Raw genomic sequence first — 18,363 nt, 5'->3', positions numbered from 1 at the left:
ATCTTTAAACTGATGACCATGTTAACATGAAGCAATGGTTTAGGAAGCCCTAGGGCAGAAATAGGAGCAACCACTCTTATAATTCACAGGAACAGAGCTGGGTTACATGGGTTCCCACTCATGCAATTTTAGACCCTGCTGACCACAGGGCCTGATACACAGGAGTGGATGCCTTTACTCGTTTCCTCAAGTAGAATATATAGAATATTCTAAAGTGAAACCTAAAGCTATGGTCATGCAGGGTTCCCCCTTGCCAATACACACAAGGGCAACCAAATAATTACCTATTTTAGCAAAGTTAAACAATGAGGCTATCATGAAGTGATAGTTTTCTGTTCCTTATTTGTGACAGGAGTATGTCAGGGAATATGTCTGGACTGAAAGACATCATAGAAGATGCCCTGGGTTTTAAATCCCGGTGTCACAGGACACATGGAGCTAAAGTACTGGAGGACTTAAATACAGGAGGACAGTGCTAGAGGGAGCTGGAACAGAGGCCAGGCTGCTCTGACCAGCCCCTCCCTGTTTCAGAATGTTACATTTCCAACACATTCTACAATTATTCTTGAGAAGTGTAAGAAAGAGAGTGGGGAAAACCAAGTGAGTCCAGGACCATCGGAAGACTGTAGTGAAGTCATCCCCTAACCCAGACATCCCCCTTAGAAAACTATTCCATTTTATATGCCAACCAACCACCCTGAACTGGAGGCGGAGGTGTATCTTGTCAGACTGATGAAGCACCTTGACTAACACAGTCTCAAAGCCACATCATTGAGCCAGAGCCAGAATAGATTTCACTGGACCAATGAAAACTAGTACCAGAGGCAGGATGATCAAACCCACCTGAAGCAGTTATGTAGCCCAGGATCCCATGATCCACAGAAGAATTAGCTAAAAGAGCGGAGGAAGAATCCATCAGGTGGGCCTGTTCTCTGCAATTATGAGCCTGTTTCCAGATCTTGTGTGTACAGCTCCCTGTTACATTGTTAGTAACATCCAGGGGTGGAGAGGATGATATTACTCTCAATATTGCAGGGGGTGTACATCCCCCATTATATTGTTGGCAATATCCAGGGGAGAGAGGAGGTGATATTACTTTCAATATTGTAAATGGCTTTTGTGTATAGCTGCCTGTGATATTGTTTGTAATATCCGGGGCGGGAGGGGATGATATTATTCCCAATATTGAGAAGGGTGTACACCCCCCTGTGATATCATCTGTAATATCCAGTGGGAGAAAGGAGATGATACTACTGTCAATATCATAAACAACTTGTGTGTACACCCCCCTGTGATATTGTTTGTAATATCGAGGTGGGGAGAAGATATTCCTCCCAATATCGCGGAGGGTGTAAACCCCCCTGTGATATTATTCGTAATACAAGTGGGGGAGAGCATGATGTTACTCCCAATATCGCGTGAGGTGTATACCCTCCTGTGATATTGTTCTTAATATTCAGAGGGGGAGAGGATGATATTACTCCCAACATAGCAGGGGCTTTTGAGTTAATGTTGAGATAAGTTGAGACTATGGGGAACTGCTGGAAAGGCGTGATTTGTTTTGAAATGTGAACACATGATATTTGTGAGGGGCCAGGGTCAGAATAATATGGTTTGGCTCTGTACCCACCCAAATCTCATCTCAATTTCCCACAGGTTGTGGGAATTTATATAACCACAGGTTTTATAAAGAGGAGTTGCCCTACACAAACTCTCTCTCTTTGTCTGCCACCATCCATGTAAGATGTGACTTGCTCCTCCTTCTACCATGACTGTAAGGCCTCCCCAGCCATGTGGAACTGTAAGTCCATTAAATCACTTTTTTTTGTAAGTTGCCCGGTCACAGGTATGTCTTTATCAGCAGGGTGAAAACAAACTAATACAGGATTTAGAGAAATTTTGAATTTTAATGGCTTCCGGATGGATTTACCCATTTATCGTTAGGAAACACCCATTTTTATCTCTTGCATTAAAATCACAACCTATTTTCTTTTGCTCAGCTTTTGCATAATATGTACTTATCATCCTTTCATTTTCAAAGCCATTCTATATTCTTACTATGGTGTATATTTTATGAGTAGCACACATCTTTGATTTTAATCTTGTCTGATAATTTTATGATTTACTTGGAAAAATTTATTTATTTATGATGCAATTATTTGTAAAGTTAAGGTTAAACCTACGACCTCGTTTCCTCCAATTTCCTTGATTCATGCTTTCATTTGAATTAATCAGTTTAGTTATAGTTTTATCTTATATTAACTTGCTAAATATGCAAATGTATTATACAGCAGATATCCTCAACTTATTACTGCCTAATACACATTTAGTGTATTATAATTTCTCTCTCAAATTATTCGTAGGTAAATGACAGAAGCAGAATCAACTCTTGGAAGCTCACCTATGTCCTGCTGGGTTGAACTGGAATGTGTGATATGACCTAAGGTTTATCTGGACATGAACTTCTCTAACCTTTGAATCACTAAGGACCTAGAGGTCTGTGTGATGAAGCACTTCCTCAGGAGCTTGCAGTGACATCAGGGCCCAGGCCTGAAGGCCAGGCAGGGATGTCTCAACTCTGTTATTCTTCCCAGGAAACACATGATTTTAAGTTCCTATCAGCTGCAGCAGCCTTTGCATGACAGAGTCTGCAGAATGGAGGAGGTCCACGTGCCCTCTGAGCAATGAGACATGAGAGAAGAGAAATGTGGTGCCTGAGGTGGAGCTAAGAAATTTATGGTCAAGAGCCCTCAGCTGCACCAAGTCCTCTGTGTTCTCCAACATCTTCCTCTTTAGGCATCTAAGAGAATCCACAGTGCCTGCTCTCTACAGAAACAACACATCTGGGCAGCTGGGCCACAGCAAGCAGGGAGGTTTGTGTTCAGGACTGTCCCATTGTGGGAGGATAATGTGTACTTTGCTGGCAGTAATAAACCCCAACATCCTCTGCATCCACCCTACTGATTTTAAGCATGAAATCTGCCACTGACCCACTGCCACTGAACCTATCCAGGACTCCAGGGTCCCGGTTGGAAATCAAATAAATCAGGAGCCATGGAGGTTGGCCTGGCTTCTGTAGGTCCCAATTCAAATAGGTGTATCCATTACTGTGAAGGGGGCTGTGACTGGACCTGCAGGAGATGGAGGCCGGCTCACTAGGGGTGATGGGCAAGGAGAGTGGAGGCTGGGTCATCACAGCATCTCCACTGGATCCTGAAATAATAAGAGAGAAGTGCAAGGTTATGTGCAAACATTGTGAGCCATTTTAATCATTTTCTGTCTGTTATTTATGCTTTTCTAAATTATTTTTTTTTTGTGTGATTATGGCTAATACTCCCAAAACATACAGGTTTAAAAAGAACCAAAATTTGCAAGGCACAAAGGGGCCTCTAGAAGTCACCTACCCCATTCCCCTCTTTCTGTGTCACAGCTTTCACTAAAATGCATGTCCTTGCTCCTTCCGGAATCTTCCTCACTCACAGATCTAGACATCACATGCCCCATCCTGGAGAACAAGATGCATCTAACATGAGGATAGGACACACATGGGAGGCAGTGAGACCCCCAGAGCTCACCCTTCCATCCCATTCTCTTCCCTCTTCTCCCTCCGTCCTTACCAGGGACCCAGAGCATTAGCAGCCCCAGGAGCTGAGCAGGGAACCTCACTTTGAGAAGGTGAACTGAGGAGTCCAGATCAGTCAAGGCAAGGTTAGAGCTGAGTTTTTATCTCAGACTCACAGGGAAAGGTGCTCCCTAGCAGACAGTATGCGAATCCCCTGGTGGGTGCAGTGGGGTAGAAACAGCCAAGGAGAAGGTGGAGGCTTCTCTTGTGAGCAAAATGAATTAAATATCTTTTATGCTTTAACGGAAATCAAGAGATGTAAAATCTGTGTTGCCTGAATGGCAAAAGGGACAAATTTAGACGTATCCTGCTGTTTCCTCTACCAGATTTCTAGTTCTTTAGGACTTTCTCAGGCATGTTTCACATTTCTCTTTAACAATGCTGAGCTTTCAAAATATTTGGTGATTCTTATTTATTTGTTTGGGTTTATTTAAAACAGTCTAGGTTTGTTGTTATTTTATTTTATTTTATATATGATAAAACACACAGTGCAAAGCGTGCAAATCTTAAGGGCGCAAATGAGTTTTAAGACACAGATCATTTCATATCATGATCTAAATCAAAATATGGAAGGTTTCCAATTCTCTCGCTGCTTTCTTTATGCACCTTCCCAGTTAGCAATTGCTGCTGAAAACACAATCGATGTAATGGATATTCTGACATCTATAATAATTGTTTTTTTTTCCTGGACTTTATATCAGGTAAAGATTATTTGTAGCTTCTTTCTTATTTCTTTCATTTTTTGAGGCCTTGATTCCTTCTTGTCAATTTGCATTGCTAACTGCTCTCATTCCTTGTGATTCTGAAGAATTTTCTCATGAGTCTCTTGCAAGGCATATATGCAATTAATTAATCTTCATATATGAAGGAATATTTCTACCTTGTCTTTACATTTAAATGATTGTTTTGCTGGATACAGAATTTGTGGCTGACTTTTCTCCCTCAGCATTTAAATATATCATTCCACTGTCTTCTCACCTCCATTGGTAATGATGAAAATTTAGCCAATGGCTTCATTATTGCTTCCTAGGATAGAGTAAGTCAGTACTTTAGTGATGCATTCCAAATTCTCTGTGTCTTTGTCTTTCAACATTGGTACTATAATGTGTATAGTTACGAATTGCATTGTGCTTATCCTAAATGGGTTTCACTGAGCTTCTTTCATGTATAGATTAATGTGTTTCATGACATTGAAACATGATTTTTCATTGTTTCTCCATTTTTTTCATTTTCAGTTTTTGTTTTAGAATCATAGTATACATGTACAGATATGTTTCAAAGTTATTTCGCACGATGCTGAGGTTTGGGATATGACTGAACCTTTTAACCAGGTAGTAAACATTGTACCCCATAGGTAGTTTTTCAGCCTCTGCCCTTCCTCCCTCTCTCTCCCCTCTAGTAGTCCCCAATGTCTATTGTGCCCATCAACTGTGGACTGGATAAAGAAACTGTGGTATATATGCACTGTGGAATACTCTGCAGCCATAAATAAGAACAAAATCATGTCCTTGCAGAAACTTGGATGTAGCTGGAGGCCATTTTCCTAAGGGAACTGATGCAGAAACAAAAATCCAAATACCACATGTTCTCACCCAGAAGTGGGAGCTAAACATGGGTACACATGGTCCTAAAGATGGGAACACATTTTTTTTTTTTTTTTTTTTTTTGAGACGGAGTCTCGCTCTGTCACCCAGGCTGGAGTGCAGTGGCCGGATCTCAGCTCACTGCAAGCTCCGCCCCCCGGGTTCACGCCATTCTCCTGCCTCAGCCTCCCTAGTAGCTGGGACTATAGGCGCCCGCCACCTCGCCCGGCTAGTTTTTTGTATTTTTTAGTAGAGACGGGGTTTCACCGTGTTAGCCAGGATGGTCTCGATCGGGAACACATTTTTTAGCCTCTTTCTATCTTTTCTTTGTTATTCCTAATACAAATTTGTTGGTATTCTTCACATGGACCTATCATGTCTGAGGTTTTATTCATTTTTCTTTACAATTTTCCCTTCTTTATATGAGATCATTTCTATTGACTTGTTTTTCAGTTCACTGATACTCATGTCATCTTAAATTGCTCATGAGTCTACTTAATATATTTTTTTTCAATTGAGTTGTTGTACCTTTCATTTCTTGGATTCCCAGTAGTTCTGTTTTCGTAGTTTTGTCTCTGTTTGAGAGCCGCTATTTGTTTAATCATTGTCTTTATATATTGCTTTTTAAGTCTTTTATAATAGGTTAAAATAATTATTTGAACATATATTGGATAAGGGTGGAGCACATAGACATCATGGAGATGGACCGTAACGCAAGGAGCTCAGAATTAGATTAGTTGAATTTGGAGTCTCTTACTACATGATGCTCCTGTGAGATTTAACTATTTCCCATGTTTTATGTTTCTCACATTAGATATAGTTTCCATTTTTAAGATAGTAACTATGAATAGAAATTCAGCTTATAAATGCCTGGAAATTTCTAGCAGAAAAATTGATGAAAAGATAGTTTCTCTTAGGCCCCCACACCAGCCTCTGCCTGGGACCTGAATTTGTCTTTGAGGCAGTGGAATCTGTGATGAATTTTTGAGTTGGGCAGTGAAATCACAGCAGGGCAGGCTGTGCTCTGGGTGCTGTGGAGAACAGGAGGACACTCCTTCAGGGTCAGTGATGCTGGGAGTTCGAGGGGAGACTCAGCATGGAGGTGCCTGTGAGTCGTCCCAGCAATGCTGTCTGAACAGTGATCATCTCACAAGTGTACTCAGAAGCCAGTGGATGGCCCAAACGTGGGCTCAGGTTGGACAAAGACAAAGGTTTAGGGATGAATATATGGGGCTCATTTGATCCTCTGAAGTTTCAGCATTATCATAATGAATGATATGGGAAAAGAAAGAAGTCACAAGGCTGTGATTTTTAATTTGCTATTAAAATATATCCCCTCTGCTCATTTTTCCCTCCAGAAGGTAACTACTGATATACATTTAACCAAAGAAACTGTTTTAATTGTCATTTTATGAACTGACACTCTGTGTGCACAGTTTCTAAGTAACTGGGTAGCCAGACCATCATTCTTATGGGTGAAGCCAGGAAGTGACTGTGGATGTGAACAAATGTGAGTTTCATGTACTCCTCTCCAAAGCCACAGGCCACTGATCTGGGGAGAACCTGCAGACATTTCACTTTCCCGTGCCCAGATGAGAGGACACCTTGATCTGTGTTCTTCGGATGAACTCTAAAAACTGGATCACATTCTGAAGCTCTAGTTCACACTTCTTTTCTTTGCTACAGAGACTCTCTCACTGACATGTATTGTACCCTCTGCATAGAACAGTATGTGATACATACAACTTGTTTTCTACTAAATACCCAACAATCATGTTGTTTATGAGTCTTCCATAGGTATTACCTGCCCTATGGCTATGGGCTCTTCCAAAAGAATGGGCCAGAGGTGGAGCTGTGAAACTATAGCTGGATGAAAAGTGTAAGCTTCAAATAGGATAAAGAAGTGGTGATAATAATAATATTCCAAATTAGTCTGGGCTCTTGGCTGTGATTACTGCTATGGGGGAAACAGTCTAAGTTTGGTATTTTTTTTGTCTGTTTCTTTTTGTTTTTTCAATTGATAAAACAGCCAGAGTAAAGTTCACACATGTTGAATGTGCAACTGAAAAAAGTTTATGTGTAATTCATTGTCTGGATGGAATGATAGAGTATTTCACATTCCCTTGTGCTTCCCTCATGGACAATCTTTGTCGGTTTTCACCCCTCCCACCCAGCAAAAGTAACTGTCTTTCTGACATCTACACAATCATTTAGGTTTTCCTGTCCTGAACTTTACAAAAATAGCACTAAGAGTATTTTTTATCTTTTTAGCCTTGGTATTGTTCCTTATTATTTCGAGGCCTTCATTTCTTCCAGTGGAACCAAGGTCCTGTCTGATGTCATTTCCTGGTATTCTGAAGGATTTTCTCTCAAATGTCTTAAAAGACATAGCTGCTATGAATGAATCTAATTTGTTTATTAAAGAATTTTTTTTTGTTTTTTTCTTTAGATTCAAAGAATATTTTCACTGGATATAGATTTCCTAGTTGCCTTTTTTTTTTTCCTTTCAGCATTTAAATATGTCATTTCACTGCTTCTATCCTCTATTGGTCTTGACGAAAACTTAGCCAATGGCTATGTTGTATCTCTGTATATAGTGTCTGCTTCCATTCTTGATGCAATGAAGATTTTCTCTTTGTCTTTCAAAATTTTAATATAATGAGTTCAGTTATAAATTTCTATTGATTATCTAACAGGATTTTACTGAATTTTTTCATCTGAGAATATTTTTTTATTATTTAAAGTTTTCATCATTATTTCTCCGAATACTTTTTCAGTCACTTTCTCTGTCTCTGCTTCTTTGTGACTCTCATTATACATTTGTTGGTATCTTTTACTCTGAGCTCTAAATCCCTGAAATCTTCTACCATTTTTTTCTAAACGTTTTCTTTGACTCAATAATTTCTATTCCTCTATTTCCAAGTTAACTGATTGTTCTGCCATCTCAAATTGCAATTAGACCCAGCTAATAAATATTTAAATTTGGTTATTGTACTTTTCATTTCTAGAGTTTCTATTTGTCCATTTTTTAACACTTCCCATTTCTTTTCTTGAGGCCCTATTTGCTGAATCTTTTTTTAATATTTTATTTTTTATGTCAATGATCATAGTTTTAAAAATAACTATTTGAACATCTGCATATTAACTGCTTTGTAGTCTTTGCTAAAGTCAATATTTAGGAAAAGTTAGAATCAGCCTTCATTGACTGTTTTCTGTTGCTGTTATTGTAGTTGCTTTATTTTGTTCCTACAATATAGATCATACTTCTCTGTTTTTTTTCCAGGATTTTTTAAACTGTAAACTGTACATTTTTGATAATATATTACAGTATCTCTGTTTAGATTATCGTTTTTTTAAATTTAAATTTAAATTTGTTTAGAAACAGGGTCTCACTCTGTCACCTAGGCTGGAATGTGGTGGTGTGATCATAGCTCACTGCAGTCTCAACCTCTTGGGCTCCAGTGATCCTCCAGCTTCATTCTCCTGAGTAGCTGGGATGTAGGTGAATGCTACCACTCTCTGCTATTTTTTTTTAATTTTTTGTAAAGACAAGGATGTCACCATTTTGCATAGCCTGGTCTCAAACTCCTGGCCTCAAGTGATGCTTCTGCATCAGCCTCTCAAAGTACTGGGATTACAGGCTTGAGCCACCATGTCAGGCCTTGAATTTGCTTCATTTTTCTGAGCATTTTTAAATTTTCTTCTTAGTTACTTGTCTGAACTGACTGATAGTACCTGACTTATGGGAGTTGGAGTTATAATTTTTTCACTTTGATATGGTGTGAGGGTGATATGCATTCAAGTAGAAATAGTACTTCTAGTATTCCTATGACTATTCTATTTTCTCTTTCAGTATAGTATCCAATAAATTACCTAAGAGATTCAACACTTTATTGTCAGATAAGCTTTGTGTTAGATAATGTTGCCCAACTGTAAGCTAATGTGAGTGTTCTGAGCACATTTAAGATAGGGTAGGTTGGGCTGTAATATTGAATGGATTAGATATATTAAATGCATTTTCAATGCTTGATATTGAAAAATCTGTATCTCATGTAGTGTTTGACCACTGATATCTCTGCTTCTTTTTATTCTTAATATTAATCTTTAGTTAGAATTTATAGGAACCACACATGTGTCTGCACAGCTTTGTGGTCAACAAGGATTTGAGAAGAAGTTTTGCTCAAATATCTGGAGCTTATACATCTATCTGCTGTCAATCCATCTGTGTATAGTTTAAAAAACACAAGCAAAATGCAGCTAGTTTTTACCTCCCTCTGGTTTTACTTTGCACCAGGCACTCCTGGGTCTCATCCCTAGAATATATAGCTTCTAAGTCACCAGGAATGTGTGCAGAGATTGTTCCAGCAATATGGCTCTGTCTTATCCAGAAATGTGCTATTTACTGTCAGCAGATGTACTACTTGTCCCACACAAGGCACCATCTTGCACTAGCAAAGCTGTGGGCTTTTTCTGTTTATTTTTTATAAAATTCTCCATGTCTAACTGGAAACACTGAAGAAGTTTACTCCACTCCTTGGCTTTACTCAAGTCCACCCCCTTTGGCAGCAAGCTGCTAGTTTTATTTGCTATGCTCATATTGGTAAAGCTTCAGTTCCGTAATTCATGCTGACTGAGTTGTGGGTAGAAGGGTGCTGTCACAGGCAACAGGCTACAGACTTTTTCTGTCCTTACTCAAAACACTAGTACTTCTTTTTTCTATGAAGAATATACATCTTTAATTATTTTATGCTTTGCTAATTTTCAGTGCTGAAATAGCTTTAATTTTTAGCTTTACATTTGTATGTGTGTTCGTTGTTGATTTTTGCAGAGAAGATGTATTAAACTCTTTGTGATGCCATAAACAGAGATGCCTTCTCAAATACATTTAAATGAACATAATAGCCACCCTGAAGTGGAATAAGGTTAAGGACTAACACAAGTAATGTTGTATTGGAGAAATTGAACTCTGCACCCTCAGTTTAAAGAGAAACCAAGGTCTTCACAAATAGAGAACCCTGATCCCTAGATTTCACAGTCATGAAGGAACACACTATCAATTTTTAAGTTGCCTTCTTAGAACTGAGCAAATTAGTGATTACACTCGACATAATGAGAGCTATGACTGTCTTTAATCGAGATGAGAATCAGACATAGGAAAAGGTGCAAAATAGGAGGAAACTTGCGGACTTTTTTAAAAAACATCTTTTTCTTATATTTTTAGTTTCCTGTGTGTTTGTACGAGTTTTTAATTTATTTGGAAATATTTTTAAACTTAAAATGTTTAAAATATAGGAAAGATGCTTCACATAGACTCCTCCTCCACCTTGCTCTAATGTCAGCATCACGCATAATCACAGTGTAAGTATCACAACTGTGAGATGAATATAGATATAATGTTATTAGTTAACTCCTTTAAAATACCGTATGGATTTCACTGATTTTCCCATTAATGTCATTTTTTTTATTACAAGATAAAATTCAGGTTTCTTTATTTTATTTGGTCATCTTGCCCTTAACATCTTTAAATCTTTGACAGTTTTTCACTTTTGTTTCTCCTTCACGGCCGTGAAACTTTTGAAGGTTACTGGCCAGTTATGTTGAAGAATGTCCTCCCAATTGAGTTTGTATGATGTTTACTCTTGATTTAATTCACAGCATTAATTTTTGGCAAGAATAATACAGATAAGATATATCCTCAGTGCTTCATAGCAGATGTTACATAATGTCAACGTGTCTTATAGGTGGTAATAAATGAATATGATCAATGAAATCCTTTTTTGAAGGAAGCCTTGGAGAAAAATAATGAAAACAACTGCTTCTATCCCTCCTTCTACTTGGTCATTTGCAGACGTCATTAGGAATAGTCTATTTCTTCCTTTTCTAGTATGTACTTTATTTTTACAGACTTTAATCCTTTTACAAACTACTGAACCTTAAAGAAAATTGAAGAAATAATTTAGATCACTTTTCAATGGCAAAAGTTTTCACAATAACCATTTGCCACTGAAATGTTGATAGCCTGAAGAAAGAGAAAGAATGGGATTAATTCAACCATGGTAGTATCTTCGCATGAACAGCTTTTACTGAGTTAACTGTTTGCATAAATAAATAGAATTTTCTACTACTTAGAATATTGTAGAATTCGAATGGAGCGGTGCAACATGCACTGAGCTATTTCTACTGGGAAAGTGAAGAACCATTGGGGCTATTTAAGGATTCATACAGTGAGACATTATTTCTGGAAACCTGGGATTCTGGTGCCTCAGTTGAAGAGAGTCCAAGAATCAAAGTGCAAATTGTTCAAGGATTTTTTTTTTTTAGAATCACAAAATGTTCAAATAGAGCAGAGATGCTAAAACTGAGTGGCCACCGCACTAGCTGTCAGTAAAGGAAGCAGCTGGTATAATCTAGTAAACACTGATGGTTTTGTTGAGGTTTTTGTTTCAGGTTGAATCGCTGTGTGAGGCCAGTTACTACGCTGCAGACAGTAATAAACTGCAACATCTTCAGGCTCCAGGCTACTGATGGTGAGAGTGAAGTCTGTCCCAGACCCGCTGCCACTGAACCTGTCTGGGATGCCAGTGGCCCTGCTGGATGCACCATAGATGAGGAGCCTGGGAGCCTGCCCAGGTTTCTGCTGGTACCAGGCTAAGCTGCTGCTGACACTCTGACTGGCCCTGCAGGAGAGGGTGGCTCTTTCCCCTGGAGACAAAGACAGGGTGGCTGGAGACTGCGTCATCACTATTTCTCCGGTGGTATCTGAGATTGGAAAGAAAACAGAAATACACTCATGGAATCTAGATCAAACCCACTATCTTTGAGTAGTGCCAAACTTGTTGATCTACATTGAATTTTAATTGTATTTGGTGCTGAGCAGAGGTGGTAGGATTTTTCAGCGATGTGCAAAACCACCTCATGTTCCCCTCACCTGGGAGCCAGAGAAGCAGGAGGAAGAGAAGCTGTGCTGGGGCTTCCATGGTTCCCTCTGGGTCCTAACTGAGCAGTTCCTCCCCAGAGCTCTGACCCAGGCATTGATATGGGCTCTGGAAGGTAGGGCAGCTGGGAGGGACATGCAAAGCAGCTGGGGTGGGAGCTGGGCTTCCAGCTGCAGGGACCATCTGCTTCTTCCTCTCTGCACTGAGAATCCTGCGCCTCCCTGGTTGTCAGTTCAGAAAAGTCTGTTGGCTCATTGTGAGTGTAGAACTTCCCCCTTGTGCTCACAGAATTTCACTCCTGTGTCTTTCTTGTCTTCAGTCACCCAAATTCACCCAGAGGATATTCAGTACAAGCCTGTTAAGAATAATATAGAAGGCTGCGTTTTCATTTCTCTCGTCCTATCCTCAATATGCCCCGTCATCTCCCTAAGTGCACTATTGGACCCATTGAAATGAAGACTCTGGTAGAACTTAATCTTCCAGATACACTTTTCATTTGCTTGTTAATAAGTTTTCTGAGGGTCCTGAAGCTTTCCATTAACCCAAACACATACCCTCTTTGAATTAAAAAGTTAAAACTTCTGTTTACAGTCACATGTCCTGGCAGGCCCTGACATAGATGCTCCATGGCTTGCTGATTGCTTGAAATTAATCAAGCAACTAAACTTCCCTGTGTCTCTGTTTCCATATCTGTGTAACTGTCACAATAATTGTGCCTACCTTACAGTGCAGTTGACAGTTTAAATAAAATAAGATAAAATATTTACAATAGTATTCAGGACGTTATGCATGTGACAATTAATTTTGCTTTTATTGTTTAAATATTCAGCACTACAGTCATCCACCATTATCATAAATATACTTACTTAGTATGGAAAATATTCTTAAATATAGTCCAAGAATGTTTTATCCAGAAATTAAATTCTAGGGCTTTTTCTTCACTAACTGTACACACTCTTAAAATCCCAATGATTTGCTCTTAATCTGTGCTAAAGTACTCAGACCTTCAATCATTCCCACTCATCCCTGTCTAAGACATTACTACTCATCATCCATTATCAAAATGTTACCCTATAAAAGGTAACCATGTCCTGTTGCTGTCCTTCTTTCTTATGTAATCTTTATCCTACCTTGTTATCTGTTGTCTAATTCTTGCCCCAGGGCTGACAATAAGGCAAAGCTACCATCATTACTTGTGGGCTTGCTCCAGTATAATTATGTCAGGCTTGTTATCTTGGACATGAGGACTCTGTCTTGCAAAGAAATATATTCATTGGGTCAAGGTGTTATCAAATAAATGATTTTATCTACTTGTGATTCAATAATTAATTTAGACTGACTTGAACAGATTTTTTTTAATGACAAAAAGGAGAAGATGACATAAGAGGAAAATACAACACGACAGAAAACACCACCTATTGTAACTTTGCTTCATGGATTTTTACACATATATTAGACGTATGCTGGGTATATGTGTGCAGTGATGATCCAAAACTGAATGGTACCTGGTTTAAGGAATGCCTGTATTACATTGGGTCTTGTCTGCTTTTCCAATTATGAACAAGAAGTTACAGTACTATTTGTATGAGTATTAAATCTTCTAGCTGCCTGAGATAGAGGGAGAGAAGATTTACTGAGATAAAAGCCTTGGAAGTAGTAGACGTTTGTCCTGTGATGTTATGGCTGTTGCTGTGGTTGCTGTTGTTAGGAAAAACAGTGGGAGTGAAAGCAGGTAGATTTACAAGCTCTGCTCTGCCTCATACCCACAACTCCCTCTACAGATGGACAGATGGTGGTGCAGGAATCTCTGACACCTCTCAGAAGTCTTTTGCTCTTTCCAGAATCTTTCCTGACAAGTATTGTTTTGTGTCACAGATTAGGTAGAGCTGGGTGTAGAAGAAAGCACTAGAGCAAGGGAAGAAGTTTTCAATCAAAGGTAGTTCTTGTAGACACAGGGAAATGGAGTTTTTCATAGATTTATGCCACACCTGTATCCTGTTGGGGAGAGAGGCATCAAACCGGGCTCATTCCTGAAAGAATCAGAACATTATTTTAGACAGAAAGAATGATGAGTTTCTTGTCAAAAGGATGTTAAAAATTCAAAGCTACTGATTTTTTTGTTGTTTTTGAGGTAGAGGATTGCTCTGTCACTCAGGCTGGAGTACAGTGGCATGATCTTGGCTCACTGAAACCTCCGTCTCCCTGGTTCAAACCATTCTCCTGCGTCAGCCTCCCAAGTAGCTGGGATTACGGGCATGTGCTACCACACCTGGCTAATTTTTGTATTTTTAGTAGAGATGGAGTTTCGCCATGTTGGCCAGGCTGGTCTTAAACTCCTGACCTCAGGTGATCTGCCTGCCTCAGTCTCCCAATGTGCTGGAATTACAGGCTTGAGCCACTGTGCCCAGACCTACTAATGTATTAATATTATTCATCTTCTTGAATACACCAAGTGGTAAAGTGCAAATCCACGATTTAAACTTGAGATTTCTACTCCTATGTGAACTAGTGAGGAACAAAAAATTTCTATTGGTTGGGAGATGATGCTTGACAGTGGTCAGTTTGTGAAGTGGAGGCTTGTGTCACAGTATTTTTACGGTGTTACATATGAAAATGGTGAATGGCCTCATACCCAGAAGAATCAGCGTTTCTCATGAGCTGTATTACCACAAGAAAGAACTGAATTGAAGCCTGTGACTACCTGATGAAGGGTATATAAAGAAGAGGGAAAGAAAAAGGACACAAAACACAATATGGTACATGGAAAGGAGAAAGTCATTACACAGCCTATAAGAGTGAAAAAATAAAGAGAGGATATTATGAGTAGTTTTCTGTCAACTAACTTGACAAAAGTGGTGCAGGGCGGGTTCTTGGCCTCCCTCAGGAAGGAGCGCAGCGTAAGCGGGTGGTGGAAGGAAACGGCTTTACCGAGGTGGCGGTTACAGCTCTGTGACTGCTCTTGTGGAGCGGAGCTACCCACAGACAGTGTGCTAGGAGCAGCAGCGCAGGGGCAGTTTCACACTCATATTTATCCCCACTTTTAGTGACATGCTAATTAAGGAGTGGGTTATTCAGAAGTAGCTGGAAAATGGGCAGTAACTTTCAGGTGTTGCCATGGCAATGGTAAACTGACATGACACTGGTGGGCATGTCTTATGGACAGGTGGTTCCAGTGTCTCTTCCTTGTTTTAGCTAGTCTTCAATCTGTTCCAGATTTGAGTCCCACCCACCTCCCACCTCTTTCCCCACTCAGAGATTAGATACTCCTCCTTAATCTTAAAGGGACTGCAGAGGAGCAGCGTCCATTTTCCGTAAGTGCTTCCTGCTGACTTTATGGGTGCAGGCCTTCCCTAGCATTTGAGGAGTAAAAAATCTCTGATACCCGAAATAAGGGGCCCAATGGCAGAATTCTTTCATTTGTGGGGTTAAAAGACAGAATAAATTGGAAGACTTGTGACAGATCGTATCATCTTTACATGAAATTTAGAAGATATATACTAGGAGGTTAAACAAGAAAATCATAATTGGAAGAGAGAGAAAAATTAATGCACCTATGTCCATCCACAGAACCACATTATTAATCTATGTGTTTGCAAAACAACAGCCTTAAGTTTTCTATGTTTTATAAATGGAGGTTGTGGTATCCACCTTTTATGCCTGCAGGATCTCATAAGAAACAGCTGGATAGCTGTACCCAACTAGTGACTTCCTGAAGCCTAACAGTAGTTGGAGTAATTAAGAATATCTGATAAAGGCCCCTTTATTCTTGTTATAATTAATTCTTGGGGGATCCCTTTTTTTTTTTTTTAAGATAAAGCCTTGCTCTGTTGCCCAGTTTGGAGTCCAGTGACACAATCTCGGCTGGGTTCACTGCAACCTCTGCCTCCCAGTTTCAAGCTATTTTCATGTCCCAGCCTCCTAAATAGCTGGGGTTACAGACATGTACCACAATGCCCAGCTAATTTTTTGTAATTTTAGTAGAGATGTGGTTTCACTATGTTGGCAAGGCTGGTTTCGAATTCCTGGCCTCGAGTGATCCACCCACCTCAGCCTCCCAAAGGGTTGCGATTTTCGGCATGAGCACCCAGCCAGTTTCTTCTTTTTAAGTTTTTAGTAAGGCTAAGTCTTCTGGTTGAACAAAGAAGTTATTTTTTTCTTTTGTGGAAAAGGGCACTATTTTATTTTCATAATTTTAAAAGGTCTTTTGAATCTGGCCTACATTTCAAATGTGGTAGAGCGAGGAGTGTCTGACTCCCTGTTTCCCACCATGGCCTGAATTAGACTTTTTAAGGTTTCTTTGATAGTTCCTTTGGACAAGGGGCTTGGAATAAAAAAATTTATAGCCAATTAAATATTCTAGGCCAGACAGAATGGAGGTGGGAAGGCACTCATTAGCCCTTAAGTGGGTAGATCAAGAGGTCAGGAGATCAAGACCACCCTGGCTAACATGGTGAAACCCTATCTCTACTAAAAATACAAAAAATTATCCTGGTTTGGTGGCGGGTGCCTGTTGCCCCAGCTATTTGGGAGGCTGAGGCAGGAGAATCACTTGAAACCACGAGGCAGAGGTTGCAGTAAGCCGAGATCACACCACTGCACTCCAGCCTGGACGACAGAACGAGACTCCATCTCAAAGAAAAACTAATATTTTAAAGCAGTATAAAAATAAAAAAGTAAAGACCCAAATAAGGTTACATATGTTAAGAAACATTAAGTACATAGAATAATACTATATTGGGGGAAAACATTGCTTCCACAGACCTCTAGGACAAAACACTTTAGCATCAAGGCCGCAACAACAGTCAGAACTGGAGGTGAAAAAGCCACAGGAGCTGATGAAGGAGCTAAAGGAGATAGCAATGATCCCAGGTCTTGTTAAAGGGAGAACAAGCTAAAAGCAGCAAAACACAACAGTTGAAACTCTAAGACACCAATCTCAGAAGTTTTAAAAGAATCTCATTATTGTATCAAAATCAAAATTTTCTTTTTTTTTTTTTTTTTTTTGAGATAGAGTCTCACTCTATTACCCAGGCTGGAGTGCAGTGGGGCAATCTTGGCTCACTGCAAACTCCACCTCCCAGGTTCCAGTCATTCTCCTGCCTCAGCCTCCCAAATAGCTTAGCTGGGATTACAGGTATGTACCACTGCTTCTGGCTAATTTTTGTATTTGTAGTACGGATGGGGCTTTGCCATTTTGGCCAGGCTGGTCTTGAACTCCTGACCTCAAGTGATCCACCCACCTCAACCTCCCAAAGTACCAGAATTATAGGAACAAGCCACTGCATCCAGCCTCAAAAACAAAATTTCTATAATTTAGCAAATCAATAATTTAAAAAAAAAAACAGTTTCAATATGCAGACCATTTTCTAGAAAGTCTACCGCAAACAATTTTTCTTCAATTATAGCAGGCTTAATCATGCACGAAATTTCTTTCATAAATTCTCGTTCACAAACCTTACCTTGACTTACACAGGCTCCCTATAACATGCTTGAGCTTTCTAACTTTACCTATACGATACCTTTCTTAGATAATTAGTCAATTTACTCTAGGACAAGAATTTATCATGCAAGATCCTTTTTCACACAAAGTTACTCTTCCTTTACATCCCTCCCTGAAAAAACATACATCTTCCACCTATAACTCTCCTCATATCTCTATTTACTGGTTTCTTCATATTTTGAACCTCTCTTTTAATAACTTCCAAATTAGACAAAAATTATTTTCCCAATAAAGATTGCACTTGTTTGACACATTTGATATATACCTAGGAAGCAAGAAATTATAAGCTGCCATACTAGATATTGGTGTTGTAGGAGGTAGAAAGAAATTATTTAAGTAGACAGTGAGGGTAAAGCAAGCCCTGGCAGCAAACGTTCCTTCTAATGGAAAGCAGCTCAAAAATAACCCCCTTTCTAATGTCATGCAGCTCAAAGAAGTCATTTGTTTTCCAACAAAAGGTAGCCTGAAAGTTCAGGCTGTAAATCACAGATTAGACAGCTGGGGCACAGAAGGGAAGTGGGGGGAGTCTCCTGGGTAATCACCAGCTTCACACTTATACAATGAGCCCCTGGAAAACAGGGCGCCTTAATAAGCGTATTCCCTTCCCTCTAGGCACACTAAGATAGGGAAGCTAAAAGCAGACTGGGGGAATGCCTAGAGCTGCAAGAAGATGTCTGGAAACAGACACAGAAACTCGCCCTCCCAGATAAGCAAAACAAAGAA

General features: G+C 39.6%; 1 protein-coding gene and 1 gene segment (V, D, J or C); both read right to left on the bottom strand.

Annotated features, from left to right (window-relative positions):
- The window catches only part of LOC102116898 (immunoglobulin kappa variable 2-30), a 970,872-nt gene that overhangs the window by 317,737 nt on the left and 634,772 nt on the right, over positions 1 to 18,363 (bottom strand). The window lies entirely within an intron of this gene.
- LOC135966895 (immunoglobulin kappa variable 3-11-like) lies at positions 11,543 to 12,216 on the bottom strand. The segment is given in 2 exon segments: positions 11,543 to 11,964; positions 12,134 to 12,216. Coding segments are annotated over 2 exon segments (456 nt in total).

Source organism: Macaca fascicularis, chromosome 13, assembly GCF_037993035.2.
Source record: "Macaca fascicularis isolate 582-1 chromosome 13, T2T-MFA8v1.1".
NCBI classification, from domain to species: domain Eukaryota; kingdom Metazoa; phylum Chordata; class Mammalia; order Primates; family Cercopithecidae; genus Macaca; species Macaca fascicularis.
The sequence above is the reverse complement of the archived record's forward strand: the minus strand, read 5'-3'. Positions and strand labels throughout refer to the sequence as shown.